Here is a 15010-nt window from a genome sequence, read left to right on the forward strand (position 1 = left end):
CAAGAGGCCCTTTACAAAACAAATCTCAGCTTTATTAAGCAAGTGTTCATTGTGCAATGACAGCCTTGGAAGGGGAGCTCAGACCGTGCTGTGGCATTGTCACACACAGGGAGGTTTCTAGCAGGTTCTCTCTCCTGTTGCAGCTGCGCTGAGGGCTGGGCAGCTGAACTCCAGGGTGCCAAGGCCTGGACTAACCAAGCCCGAGGAGAGGAGAGGGTGAGGGCTGTAGAAACAAGGGAGCTGCCCCGGGAGGGAAGCTCTGCATGGCTTTGGTTTGTGGGGCTGATGCTCTGCAGGGCATTGGTGCATTGACAGCTAAACAGGGTGCAGGAAACACAAGCTGATGATGCCCTAAGAGAATGGACACTGGGTGTGGGAGCAGGAGCCTCAGACCTTCCCTCGCCTCCTCCCGGCTGGAATGATCCAGAAACAGCCCGAGCTGCCTGCAGGGACGGATCCTGGCGCTGCTGTGCCCCTGACCCAGCTGGTCACTGCTCTCCAGAGCTGCTGGCAGGGCACAGCCTCCTTTCTGCTCACACTGCCGGCTCTGAGGTGCAGAAAAGAGTCAAAGAGCCCTTCTGGTCCTGCAAGAGAGAGAATTCCAGGTGAGGACTGGGCTTTGTGTCCCTAATGAGCCGCGCTGGGGCAGGGGCAGCTCGGGTCCCCTTGTGGCTCTCACAAAGGGCTGTCACAGCTCTGACTGCTGGAATTGGCCTCTCCGGAGGCTGCAGTGGCTCCAGCTGCGTTTGTCTGTGCTGTTAATCCGCTGTGCTGATCAAACAGCCTCATCAGCAGAGACTGGCACAGGACATGGGAGGAGGGAGCTCTCTTGATGTGGCTTTAGAGGAGAGCTGTGCCAGCAGGAGCTCACCTTGGGGACATTGCTCAGAGCAGGGTGTGACAGCAAAGCTGCTCACTGCTCACACAGAGAGCGGTGCAGATGATGGCAGGGCTGAGCCAAGCTGTGGTCAAACAGGATCCAACTGCATTGTTTTACTCTGCTTTACAAAATGAACCTCTCTGGGCCCTGCTCACAAAGACATTCAAGCCTGCCTGGGCCAAACGTGGCAAAGAGAGGAGCTGCCTGTGCTGAGCCCTTTGCTCATGGGCCCAGCTGAGACCTGGCTGAACAGCCCAATCCCAGCTGAGGGACAGGTTTGCATTGGTGTTTTTCCCATTAATTAATAACATTAAAAGTTATTAAAAGCTTAATAACTTTTTCCCATGAATCAGTGCAGAGTTTGGTGTGACAAACCCAAGCTTGGCTGCTCTCTCAGGTTCCTGGGCAGCCTCGTTGGGATGTACAAGCTGGATTGAGAGTCAGGGGCCTGGCCCTGGTGGGAGCTGAGAGCTGAGTCATGGCTGGAGAGGTGCTTGGTGAAAGGCTTTTTCTCTTGCAAAAACCCTGCCTTTGTTTATTTCGTGTACAGTCACCGTGCTATTTCTGCCTTTCCCTTTTGCCTGCCCTAATTGGATTAATTAGGAGCAGCTGAGGATTAGATTGCAGGGCACTCACCTCTGCCCACGTGGCTGCCTCCATCACATGATCAAACAAACTCCAGTTTGCCCAGTGCCACAGTGAGATGAGTGTTTACTGGTTTTCACTGGAACAAGAACCTCTGACTTGAAATGGCTGAAAGGGAATAGAAAGAAGAGAAATTGCAATTATTTAGGATCGTTCTGTAGGGGAGTTGTGGTGCCAATGTACAGAACATCAGCTTTCAGAGCAGGGTGGGTGCAGTCCCTGCAGCCAAGGCAGGGTCTGGTCTCCCTGAGCCACTCCTGTGGAAACGCAGCCATGCTCCAGTGCATGGGGGCTGTGCCACCCAGCCTGGGCACCCTGCTCACCCGTGCTGGGACACCCAGCAGAGCCTGGGCTGGGCACAGCTTCCAGCCAAACCGAGCACTGGCTCATCCCTCCCCTTCTCCTCCACTCCTGCATCTCCATTCCCATTGCATTTGCTGGGAGTTCATGGAAGGACCTGGATACTTACTGGGATTTTGAAGACTTTTTGAGCAGCACTGTCTCGGAGCAGGAGGATGCCTTGGTCCTCTCATGGCCCACACAGGAAGGGCTGCAGCCACAGGAGCTCCTGCCTGGGGGGCTGTGGCTGTCTGGCAGGGCCAGGCTGCTGTCCCTGGGCAGGGCTCCCTCCTCTGGGGGGCTGGGGGTGTCCCTGGGCAGGGCTCCCTGCTCTGGGGGGCTGGGGGTGTCTGGCAGGGCCAGGCTGGGGGTGTCTGGCTGGACCAGGCTGCTGTCCCCAAGCAGGGGTCCCTGCTCTGGGGGATTTGGCAGTTTTTCCTCCCCCATTTCCGTGTCCTGCTGGAGCTGAGGGGGCCTGGGTGGGTTTGGGTGCCCCTGAGAGGGGCCCTGAGCTGTGTCCTTGTCGTTGCTGGGCGCTGCTGGCGGGGGGGTCCCCGTGGGGCTGCTGGGCCTGGGGGTCTCGGAGGTCTCTGGGGCAGGGACAGAGCCCTCGGCTGCCCCGTGGCCGCTCATGTGCAGCTTCCTCATGTGGTGCACGACGGCCGCGGCGTTGAAGGCTTGCTGGGGAGGGAGACAAAAGCCCTGTGAGCAGCTGGGGATGCCAGGACACGCTGTCCCCCCCCAGCACTGGCTGTTTGGGATGGGCACGTTCCTGCCACAAACACCACCTTTCATGGGCTGCAGGCTGCTGGTGTGTTTGGGGCTCACAGCTGCTGCCAGCCCAGGAACACAGCTGGAAATGACCCCCTGGCCTCTGCTCCATGGTTGTGGTGAATCTCACCGGGGGAATATTGCTGCCATCACCCTGCAAACATGGACTGCAGGCAACCCCAGCTTTGGAGGATCCCAGGGTTTGGGTGCTCACCCCCCCAGTGAAGCCCTGCTCAGTGCTGGCTGACAGCCACTGGTGTTTGCTGGTGAAATGGCTCGGGGCTCCAGCAGCAGCCACTTACCCTCCACTTGCTCTTTGCAAAGTTTTTCTGGATCTGAGCGCTGACAGATGGGTAGATGTCACGGTGAAGGGCTGTATTTCCATTAATCCTGCAGATGGAAGAGAAGAAAATGGGCTCGTAGGCAGATGGCATTTGTAAGGCATTCCACATTCTGCAGGCACCGAACTGCTTTGTACGTTCAATCAGCAATAATTAAACCCAAAGGAAAAACAGCAACAAAATGTAACACAAACACACACTTCAAAGCCTGGGAAAGCTCAGGGTGGGATTTCTCCTCTGCCTCTGTTTGTGGAGGCAAATATGCACAAATTGCATCTTTAATTATTCATGGTTTGCTTTCTGTGCACACAAGAAGGAGCCAGCCCGGTGGTGCGGGGGAGGCGGTGACGATAATGACGATAATGATGTTAATGACGTTAATGACGTTAATGACGGGGTGGGGGACACTCCTGTGGTGGGGACACTCCCGTTCCCTGCTCCCACAGAGCACAATGAGCACGCAGGGCGACCCCGGGGCACCCCCAGCTCACCACGGGTGCCTCAGGGCCTCCTCGCAGGTGAACCTCGCGCTCGGGTTCTTCTCCAGGAGGTGCCGGATGAAGTCCTTGGCTGTTTGGGAAAGGGGAAAAGCAGACAGGGGTTATTGCCTCGTTATTGTCTCCTTCTTCCAGAGCTGATCCTGGCAGAACACGGGGAATGCTGCTGGGGGAACAGCACAGAGGCCAGCCCCGAGGAGAAGGGGCCTGTGTGGCTGCACCAGGGGATGTTCAGGGGGATTTGGGGAAATATTCCTTCACTGAAAGAGTGGTTGGGCACTGGGAGGGGCTGGCCAGGGCAGCGGTGGAGTCACCATCCTGGAAGTGCTCAGAAAATGAGAGATGGCGCTTGGTGATGTGGCTTGGTGGGATTCAGCCAAAGGCTGGACTTGTAGACCTTTTCCAACCTTAATAATTCTGTGATTACTCCAGTAAAGGAAGATTCTTATAGTGACAGGCTCCAGATGAAAAAATATCAACTCTGGGTGTACCAAACATCACTCTTAGATTGTGTGAATTGCAGTTGAATTCTGCAATTCAACTCAAACTCAACTCAAACTCAACTCTAATTCAAAAATAACTCTAGAAACCATAAAGTGAAAACTAAGCAGGTTTAGAAGTTGCCCTGAAGAGCTCTTACATCTCCCCCCTTTTTTTTCCCTTTGTTTTTTTCTCAGGAAGGATTGTGATGTTTGTTATTAAACCCCAGCACACCCCCTGCTAGGTTTGTTTGTTTGTATAAAAGATTGATGTTGAAATAAGCCGTGAGGATGCTGCCTGCAGTGAGCTCCACCAGCAGCTTGGGCTGGTGAAGTGGTGGCTGACAGGACAGAGGAAAAAAATGGGGAAAAAAACCCAGAGCTTCCGTTCTTACAGAATCCCAGGATGGCTGGGGTTGGAAGGAGCCTCAAAGCTGATCCAGTGCCATCCCTTCATTACCTGACTCGGAGATATCATCCCAAAACGGAGACTCAAACTCGTAGTAGCCTTCCTTGATCTTCTCAAAGAGTTTGGACTCGGTTTCCTCGTAGAAAGGAGGGTACCCACAGAGCCTGGGGCAGAGCAGAGACACAGGGGCCCTTCAGTGCCAGCTCAGAGTGGGCACAGGCTCCTCCACACACAGCCCAGAGTGGGCCCCCAAGCCAGGAGTGACAGTGACAGTGATGACGAGGAGCTGCTCTGTCCCCTCCCTGCTCAGGGGATCAGCAAAGCTGCACAAAAGAGTTAAAAACTCCCCTGCAGCAGCAGCAGCGAGAGGACAAAGCCGCAGCTGGTACCGAGCTGAGAGTGTGGGAGGAAACGAAACAAAAAGTCCCCGGGAAGATGGAATGGTTTTTGTAGGGAACTGGAGAAAAACAAAGCAGAGGATGAGGCACAGGCAGAGCAAATGGGATTCCTGTCATCTCCTCTCTCATGCTCGATTCCCCACATCCCCTTAATTTCTGGGTTTGGGAGGAATTCGGTGCTGTGCTCCAGAGAGAAAGGAGAGGGCTGGCCTCGTCCTCACTCTGCAGAGCTGGGAGAGTTCCCAAACACAGGGAAAAGGAAAAGGAAAAGGAGCAGGAGTGAGTTCCCAAACCCAGGGAGAAGGAAAAGGAGCAGGAGCAAGTTCCCAAACCCAGGGAGAAGGAAAAGGAGCAGGAGCAAGTTCCCAAACCCAGGGAAAAGGAGAAGGAAAAGGAGCAGGAGCGAGTTCCCAAACCCAGGGAGAAGGAAAAGGAGCAGGAGCGAGTTCCCAAACCCAGGGAGAAGGAAAAGGAGCAGGCTGCTGCTGCCTGCTGGTACTCACAGGATGTAGGTGATGACCCCAATGGACCAGCAGTCCACGGCTTTGCTGTAGGGCTTCTGGGCCAGCACCTCGGGGGCTGCAGGACAGCAAAGCAAAGGGCAGCTCTGAGCAATAATGGATTATCCAGCACTGGGGGAAGCAGGAGGTTCAGCCAGGAACAGCCCCATCTCCCAGCTGAATTGGTCTGCTGCTTTTGGATCTTTTTTATGCCATTATATAGAAAGAACCACAGACAGTCTCTGCCTGCATGCTGAGGTTTAACCACAGAGCTGATCCAGCCAGTGCAGTCTGGTGGGAATTAAATAAAATCCCATTGCATTAAAATATTTTTTTTTCTTTTCAATAAATACATGGCCCTTAAAATTATCTTTTTCTTTGCATTTTTAAAACATAGAGATTTTTCAGCCCCTACATTCATTTAGAGGGTCTGTGCAGTGCATTTGTGAGCCCCATGTTGTTACCAACGCATTGATGTGTGTCTGTCCCTCCTGCAGGCGTGTCCTGGATGTGCACAGCCCTTTCTCCAGGAGCTCCACCACCACTCCTGCCCCTGGCTCACCCACGTATCCTGGGGTCCCACAGGCCGTGGACATGATCCCGTTCTGCTCCATTTTCGACAGGCCGAAATCCGTGATCATGATTTTGGAGTTCTCCTCAGGGGTGAGGTACAGCAGGTTCTCAGGCTGGGGACACATTTGGGGCAGGAAAATGGAAAAGAGGAGTGTGGTTACCAATTGTTGTGGTGGTGTTGTGAGGCCCCCAGAATGAGGTGAGAGATGAGAATTGACTCCAAGTTCTCAGAAGGCTGATTTATTATTTTATAATATTATATTGAAAGAAAATTACACACTAAAACTATACTAAAAAAAAGAAAAAAAATCAGAGAGCTAAAAAAGAAATTATATTAAAAAACTTGTGACTGACCAGAGTCCCAACACAACTAAACTAGAATTAATCATTAATTAAAATCAATTCACATGGAACCAATCAAAAATACACCTGTTGGTAAGCAACCTCCAAACCACCATCAAATAATTATTGTTTACATTTCTTTTCTGAGGCTTTTCAGGAGAAAAACCCTGGCAAAGGGATTTTTCAGAAAACATGGCAGTGATGGAGGAGCAGGAGGGGCTGGGGCAGAGCAGGCGAGGCGGCACAGGCAGGGCTCACCTTGAGGTCCCGGTGCACGATGCCATTCTCATGCAGGTATTTGACCGCTGTCAGCACCTGGTGGATCACCAGGCTGGCGTCCTTCTCCGTGTACACTCCCCTCTCCAGGATCCTGTCAAACAGCTCTCCCCCCGACACCCTGTGGAGAGAAAAGGACTGCAATAAACACAAACTGAGCTTCTGCGTGAGCTCGGCTGAGTTTCCGCTCCTTCCTCAGCAGCTTTTGGGAGGCTGAGGCTGATGGGAGCTCCTGGGTGCAATGCCAGGCTGCCAGTGGGGATTGCTGGCACACCTGGGCACCTTGGGGGAGCTCTGAGGCAAGTCCTGCTGGGGCTGGTGTCACAGACATCTCTTATGGAAAATCCTTTCCTTGGGATTGTTCCTCCTGAGAAGCTGAGAAGCTTCAGGAACAAAATGTAACCAATGGTTATCTGCTGCTGTGGAATGCAACAGGTGCATCTGGGATTGGCCTCATGGGGTTGTTTTTAATTAATGGCCAATCACAGCCCAGCTGGCTCAGACAGAGAGTCCAGGCCAGAAGCCTTTGTTATCATTCCTTCCTATTCTATTCTTAGCCAGCCTTCTGATGAAATCCTTTCTTCTATTCTTTTAGTATAGTTTTAATGTAATATATATAATAAAATAATAAATCAGCCTTCTGAAACGTGGAGTCAGATCCTCGTCCCCTCCCTCACCCTGGGACCCCTGTGAGCACGGGCACAGGGCTGGTACCCAGGTACCCAGCCCTGCCTCAGGCTCTCCCCAGCAGTGGTAGAGGGTTTTGTTCTGCACTGAACCTGCAGTCATGCAGCAGCACGGGGTGCTCAGAGCTGTTCCCTGCTGCTGACACGGTGCCCATTCCATTTCTAGAAACCCTGCGTGGCACAGCTTTAATTAGAAATACTTCTGTCTCTGCCCTGCTAAACTGTCAGGAGTTAATTTGCATCAATGGATCCAAACCATGGTTCAGAAGGGGATGTGGGGAGTGCCCAGGTTGGTGCTGACACCCCACACATGCCCTGCTCCTGCCCTGTCCCTCTGTGTGGCCCCAAAGAATGGCTCTGCTGGTACTCACAGCTGCATGACCAGGTAGAAGTGGGTTGTGCTCTCATAAATATCCTCCAAAGTCACAATGTTTTCGTGCTTTATCCTGCAAAGGGAAATGTGGGTCAGAAACAAATCCTGGCGAGGGCAGAGGGGGGAAAACCCAGCAGTCATCTTGCTTTAATCACCAGGGAGAGTTCACTGGGGGTTCTGGGGCTGCTGTCCCTCCCCCTGCACGGCACAGGATCACTGATGCCCATCCCATTCCTTTTGGAGCACCAGGCCCCATCAGTGGGGGACAGACCCTTCATTTAAAGCCCCCAGCACAGCAGGAAGGCTCTTTGGAGTGTCACACTCACTTTTTCAGCACTGCTATTTCATTCTCCAGGCTGCTGTCCCTGTTGAGAGGAGACTTCTTGATGCATTTCAGAGCAAAGAGCTTGCCAGTGCTCTTCTGCTTCACCAGGAAAACTTCTGAGAAGGCACCTCTGCAGAGAGGGGGAGAGGCTGCACTTCAGGGGCATGGGAGGGACTGGCAGAGAGGGGAAACAGCACAGGAAACACTGTGGTGGAACTTCATGTGGGTGCTGATTCTAAAGCTGGCACTGTACGGGAGCAGCCCCAAACTCAGGGTGTTCAAGGCAAGGTTATGCAATGTGAATAAAACCCCACAATTTTTTTTTCTGCAGACAAAATGTTAACTGTGCACAGTGCAGGAGAGAGCTGCGGTTTGGGCTGTGCCACCCAGCGTTCTGCAGGTCCAAAATGCAAAGCAGCAGGAGAAGCCCAGTTAATCTTTAAATTCAGGCTCTGCTTGTTCTCCTGCTGCTGTCCCCGTGTCCCCTTGGGGACAAAGTGACAGTGAGTGTCTGCTCCCCCCCAGCAGCAGCAGCAGGTATTTATAACCTGCCTAAAACCCCAATCCAGCTTTGTCCTGGAGCTGAGCACGAGGCTGGGGCAGTGACAGTGACACTGGGCCAGTCCCCACTAATCCTCATCAAACCTTAATGATCCAGCTCCTTAATTGGGGGCCTTAAATGGGACTTGCTGTGAGTCTCAGGGCAAGGAAGGGCAGTGCTCTGGAGCCTGGGGGAAAGTGAAAACAACTTTGAGGTGGTTTTTAAGTCCCAGATCTTCATTTCAATTCTTCAGAGAGCTGGAGCGATGCACGTGGGAAAAATCCCAATTTCTAATGCTAAATTTTCCTATTAAAGCAATAGTAGGAAATGAACAACCTACAAATCAGCTGCTGGGGCATCTGTTCTACATCTCTGTCCCAAACAGTTTATAATAATTATGCTCCTTATTAAAAATGATGAATCAACAAGTGGGCTAGGAGAGAACAAAGCTTTTTCTAACCTCATTCCCTTAGTGAAAGCTGCTGGATAATTCAATTAATCTCTGAGGCTGACAAGGCTCAGAATTTGGAGGAGCTGCTTCTTTGGGAGCTTTCTCGTGGGCTCAGAAGTCACAGAAAATTTGTCCATGACAGAACTTGCTGGTGGAGGTAATTCAATTCCTCCCCCACAACCTTGGGAATGTTTTGTTGTCTCATCCCCATGAATAGGCAAATGAAGCTGTTAACGCACAGGGAAGGATTGTACAACTCCAACATCCTTGTTTTTGTTTCATTCCCCAACTGAGTCAGGGCTCCTGAGCTAAATATACAACTTGTTATTGTCGTGCTCTGCCGTGCCAGCCCTGACCTTGCAGCGGGAGTGGGGCAAAAACCTTCCCTGCAAGAGAGGCCCCTTCAGGATCAGAGGGGCTGCAGGGAGGGCAGGGGGCACCTGGAGGGCAGGAGCAGCCTGGAGGGCAGAGGGCACCTGCAGGGTGGGCAGGGGGCACCTGGAGGGAGGGCAGGGGGCACCTGGAGGGCAGGGGCACCTGGAGGGAGGGCAGGGGCACCTGCAGCCTGCAGGGAGGGCAGGGGCTGGGGGCTCTGCTGCTGTTTGGGAGGGTGAGCCAGGAGCAGCAGCAGCAGCAGCCTGGGCACCCCTGACCTGCTCCTGGCCTGTCCCAGAGCAGCCAGTCCGGGGACACTGAGCAGGGCCAGGAGGGAGCCAGGAGGGGCTGGGGCTGCTCCTGCCCAGGGACACAGGGACAGCAGCCTCTGCTGGTACTCACGAGCCCAGGGCCTCCATGAAGATGAAGGTTTTGCGGATGTTGCTCGTCTGCTTCTTCCAGGAGCCGCTGCCTTCCTCCTCCTTGCGCCCCATCTCCTCCAGAGTGGAAGCAGGAATGCTGGGAGGAAGAGGAGGAGGAGGAGGAGAGGTCACAGACAGTCTGTGTTTGCAGGGAGCTCAGGACCCCCCAGTCACAGCTGGGGTCAGAGCTGGCCAAGGCCTGGGAGCTGTGAAATGCTCCCCAAACCCTTAGAACTCAACATGGGATGGAGTCTGGGGACTGGAGGGACACTGGAACCTGAGAGAGGGACCTGGAGACAGGGGAAAAACTGATATAAAAGTGACCCTGGGCAGCAGGGAGCATCCCTGGGTGTGTGGGGAGCATCCCTGGGTGTGTGGGGAGCATCCCTGGGAGAGGGGATCATCCCTGGATATGTGGAGCATCCCCTGCCCAGGGCAGGAGGGGAGCCAAGGGCTGTGGGACACAGCTGAGCCTTCAGAAGGCAAAGCAAAAGCTCTCCTGGATGTTTTTTACCCCATTTGGAAAAGGCAGAAGTATTCAAGCAAAGAAGAAGCTGAAAGGTCTTTTTTCATGAGAGGCTGCTTAGATATTGGATTCCTCCTGAACCTACTTTATCTCCTTAATTAGCACGTTTGCAGGGTTTTCAGCTCCTTGACACAATTTTTAAAGGTTAATTTAACATTATTGAAACCAAGATTGACTCAATTGTAAACAGCTGAAGCTTTCAGGCCATAAAATAACCAAAGGCCTCATGAACTTGACCTTTATTTACCTCTTGGTTTCTGATGCCTGTGTAACTCACAGACACCAGCTCCTTCCAGAGCCCAGCCTTGCTGTTTGAAAGCAGAGAAGGTCAAAAGTCCTTCACAAAAACGCTGATCAATCAGTAGAAAACTTTTTGCCAATTATTTTAAGTCCCTAAATAATGTTTTCTTTGCAGTCACCTGCCCATTCCAAATCTACAGATCTGGAATATCACAGAAAAACAATTTGTGGGCAGAGACATTCAGCTGGTGATGGCAGGTGAGTTTTATCCACTCTAAATAAATATCAGGGCTGGCAGGGTGGTGCTCAGTGACAGGGAAAACTGAGAGGAGCCCTCCATTCCTGCTGCCAGCCACAGAGTATGAAGTGAAAAAAGAGAATAAAATCCCCAAGTAGGTCAGCCTGGCCCTGGGGACCAGGGGCATTTTGGGCTCTGTGCTGGAGCACGTCCTGGTTGGGATGGGACAGAGGGAACGGGGCAGGGAGAGCCTCCTGCCCCAGGCAGAGGTGACAGTGCCCAGCCCTGGGACAGGGCTGATGGACACTCACTCCTGACAATTTGGCCCATCCAAGCCCGGGGCTTCAATCCTGGCTGATTTCAGCTCCATTCCTGGAGCATTTTGATGTTGAATTCCTTGTGAATTCAACAAGTTCCCTGTTTTAAAGGGAGTTTTGCTCCCAGGGGAAGGCAGGGTCATGGTGTGCTCACTGTCTGTGAACCATGGGCTGGTGTCAGAGCTGCTCCTGCTGGCCCTGGTGTGGGGCAGCTGTGCTGGGGACAGGCTGCAGGAGCAGCTCTCAGCCCTGCACGTGGGGCTGATCTCCTGCTTGCTCAGGTTCCCTGTGCCATCAGCAGCAAATCATCTCAGCAGCAAATCATCTCAGCCATCTCCTGCCTGGCCTCACCTCTTTGCTGTTCTGGCAGCAAAAGGAGGGAATGTTTGGGCTCCTGAGGTGGAATGCTGCCCATGGCAGGGGGTGCAAGGGAATGGTCCCTTTAAGGTCCCCAACCATCCTGGATCCCAGCAGTGCTCAGGTGTGATGGAGCCTTGCCCACTCTGCTCCTTCCCTGGGCACTTTCCTCTCTTGGTACCAGGGCAGGAGTTTGCCCAGGGGTGGGTGCAGAATGCAGGGGCCTCTCAGCCCAGCCAGGATCATGGGCTCAGCAGGATGGGGATTCCCTGGGAGCTCACCTTTGTCTCAGTCTGCCTGAGTCACCTGTTGCACTTTGCAGCAGTTGGGCACAATGCAACGCTTGATGCAGTTCTTGTCTGTCTTTTGTTATTTATTCAAGCTCCATGCAACAATCCCAAAATCCCAGATTGGTTTGGGTGGGAAGGGACCTTAAATCCAATCCAGTGCCACCCCTGTCATGGCAGGGACACCTTCCACTGTCCCAGGCTGCTCTAGCCTGGCCTTGGGCACTGCCAGGGATCCAGGGGCAGCCCCAGCTGCTCTGGCACCATGTGCCCTTTCCAGTGCCCAGCCCTGGGTTTATGGATGGACTCCCTCAGCTGGAGAGGCTTCCCCCAGCAGTGGGACCGTGGCAGAAGCTGGGCAAACCCCTGGTGCTGGGACTGGCAGATTCCTGCCCTGCTCTGTGCCCCCCTGCCCACCCCAGCCCTGCTGTGCCCTCCTTCCCTGCCAGCTCCACCTGACCCCGTCCAGCTGGGCCTTGGGACAGATCCCAGCCCCAGCCCTGGGCTGCACACAGAGGGCAGCCAGGGGCACCTGGAATTCCCATGATTTTATATAATTATTTCAATAATTCACATGATTTTAACCCCTGATCCCACAAGAGGCTGTGGTACCCTTGTGCCCGTTCACCTCCTGGCACTGCAAGCACTCTGGTGTGCCACGGTTGCATAATGAGATTGAAAAGCTCATTAACTCATGCAGGTGAGACCCTCTGGAGCTGAGAGGGAAAAGCTCATTAACTCATGCAGGTGAGAGCCTCTGGAGCTGAGAGTGAAGTGCAGAACTCAGCTTTGATTTGCAGAGCTTCCCCTTCCCCATCATAACAAACACAGCAACAAGCAGGGCTGCACCCGAGTTTATATCCTGGACAGAAGATAATAAACAAGTGTCATCAGATATCAGTGTCTGACCTCTGGCTCTCCTCCAGCCTGAGCCAAGGTCTGCTCTGCTCTGCCTGATCCAGCTCGACGCTGCTCAGGGTGCAAGGGGTGTTATCATGACCTTGCTTAAATCTTTCCGAGGAAATCTGTTCTGCTCCCCCATCCCACAGCAACAAACCCATCTGCAGCCAGCCCCTGCTCCTGAATGGATGCTCTGCATTGGCAGGATGATTGTAAGTCATGATTAATGGTCTCGTGACAAACTTCCATGGGCAGGGGGAGCAGACATGCAGCTTTCAGGGCTTTGCCTTTGCAATTAGAAGTTTATAGGGAAAAAAGGGGAATACAAATTCAAAGGGCTTTGATTTAAAAAAAAATACAGCAAAGCAAGCAAATCTGCATGTGAATGAACAAATGAATGAATGAATGAATGAATGAATGAAGTGCCAGGGCAGCCTCCGTGTTCAGGGACAAAAGAACAAGAAACCGAAGCCACGAGCTCGCCATTAAAAACAAACCCATGTCAGAGCTCTGGATCCCCCCTCCACAGCATCCATTCCAACTTGGGGAACACTTGCAAAATCTCCATTTTCATTGGAAATATCCCAGATTCCCTACAATACTACGGATGGAAAATGTCAGAGACAGCTTTCTATGAAACCACTGAACACAACACGAGTGCTGGAGGATACTACAGAGGAGCAGTCCTCTGGTGTTTCCCTGCTACAGGATAAATCCAATTTAAATCAAAGCAGGTGAGCAGGGACCCCACCTGCTTTCCTGAGAGAGCAGGAACAGCAAAAGGCTCGTAAGGAAAGAAAATTCTGCTTACCCAGGTCAGCACAGACAGAGCTGCTCCTGTTGGCTGCTCGCGCTCGGCGCCGTCTGCGAGGATTAGAGCTGGGAGGAGGAGGAGGAGGAGGAGGAGGAGATGGAGCTGAGATGGTAACCAGGGAGTCACCAGGGAGTCACCAGGGGCACGGGGACAGTGCAGCAGGGCTGGAGCCCGGTGCCACCAGGCTCAGGGCAGTGCCACCAGGCTTAGGGCAGTGTCACCAGGCTTAGGGCAGTGCCACCAGGCTCAGGGCTGGAGCCCAGTGTCACCAGGCTCAGGGCAATGCCACCAGGCTCAGGGCTGGGGCTGGGTGTGCAGCAGCCACTCCTGCTGGCACTGAGACATCCCTGATGCAAATCCAGGCTTCCTTCCTCACCCAAACAACTTCTCAGGGCTGGAAACCGCTCCCATTGCCTTGGCACAGGCTGGCACTCCTGTGGCACTGCCCTGGCTGTCCCAGCAGCAGCTCCAGCACGGGCAGGGGATGCTCCTCACCATCCCTGAATGGCATAAACCCTGGAGAACAATCAATGGGCAGAGGTGAATTGCCATGCCCCGAATTTGGGGCTGTTTTACCCCAAACAATGCCTCTGTTTTGAATTTCAAAACCTCCCTGTGAGTGTCTGCTCAAGCACAGCACATATGAATAGAGGAAATATTAATAATTCTTTGAGTCTTTTCTATGGTGTGGGATTTTTAGAGCTGGCAATAACAACTTTACTGACTGCATTCTCAGTTGATTTACACTGCCATCTAGAATATGCATGGAAAAAGTCCATATCATGGTGGAGTTTAGTTTTATGTCAGGAATAAATCAGCTCTGAGGCAATACTTGAAAATCACATTCTTTTTCCCTATATTTTCCCTCAGGAGCTTGGTTCTAAGGCAAAGGCTCTGGGGTGCTGTTCCTGTCTCTGCTGGTCGGGCCCCATCCCAGGTCAGGAGTCCTGGATGTGGCTCTGAACGTGCAGCTTCCCTTCAGTGTAAAGTTCGGGTGGAATTTCCATGGATTTTACCTTGAAAGCCTTGCAAGGCCTCAGTCCCACAGCAGGGGAGACATCAGAGCCAGAGGGGTGGGAGAGGCTTTATTAGGGGGTTAATTTGGTTCGTTAGGGGGATATATTTGGTTTATTGTGGGGTTTTGGGGGTTTATTTGGGTTTATTTAGGGGGGGTTTACCAGCGGTTTTTATTTGGGTTTTATTTAGGGGGGTTTACTAGGGGTGTTTATTTGGGTTTATTTAGGGGGGGTTTATTAGGAGTGTTTATTTGGGGAGTTAGGGGGGTTTATTAGAGGGGTTTATTAAGGTTTTTTTGGGGGGGTTATTAGGGGTGTTTTTGGGGGGTACAGTATTTTTGTGGTTCTGATGTGTTAGGTTAATGAATTTATATGGTCTAATATATAGTTTAAAATAGAAATAAATATAAATTTAAAAATAAATATAAAATTATAGTGGTAAACATAAATATAGAAAACAAATACATAAATACATAAAATTATAATATATAGTATATTATTGCTCCCCAAATTGGCTCTGCATGGATCCACCTGCCCTGCAGCACAGCCTTCTCCCTTTCTCCTCACTGCCCTCTGCTCAGCACCAACCCAAACCTGGGCTATTCCAATTCCTGTCAGACACAGAGCAGCTGATGGGCAGCAAATGCAGCCTTCCCAAAGTGGCTGCCCATGGCCCGGCCTGCAGGGCAGAG

General features: G+C 52.4%; 1 protein-coding gene across 2 annotated transcripts; it reads right to left on the reverse strand.

Moving 5' to 3' along the window:
- Window positions 1-10: 10 nt before the first annotated feature.
- Window positions 11-13848, reverse strand: CAMK1G (calcium/calmodulin dependent protein kinase IG). Of its 2 annotated transcripts, XM_066565341.1 has the most exons (13): window positions 13300-13846; window positions 9604-9720; window positions 7836-7964; window positions 7508-7582; window positions 6433-6571; window positions 5822-5945; window positions 5263-5338; window positions 4413-4525; window positions 3468-3546; window positions 2938-3025; window positions 1995-2545; window positions 1517-1633; window positions 11-584 (listed from the first exon to the last, which is right to left on the reverse strand). In XM_066565341.1, the coding sequence occupies exons 2-12, from the start codon at window positions 9693-9695 to the stop codon at window positions 1540-1542; spliced, it is 1560 nt and encodes a 519-aa protein (XP_066421438.1). In that variant the 5' UTR covers window positions 9696-9720; window positions 13300-13846; the 3' UTR covers window positions 11-584; window positions 1517-1539. The 2 variants fall into 2 exon arrangements, with proteins under 2 accessions (XP_066421438.1, XP_066421439.1); XM_066565342.1 differs by lacking the exon at window positions 7836-7964 and having other exon boundaries at window positions 13300-13848.
- Between the last annotated feature and the right edge of the window lie 1162 nt (window positions 13849-15010).

Source organism: Molothrus aeneus, chromosome 24 (assembly GCF_037042795.1).
Source record: "Molothrus aeneus isolate 106 chromosome 24, BPBGC_Maene_1.0, whole genome shotgun sequence".
NCBI classification, from domain to species: Eukaryota; Metazoa; Chordata; class Aves; order Passeriformes; family Icteridae; genus Molothrus; species Molothrus aeneus.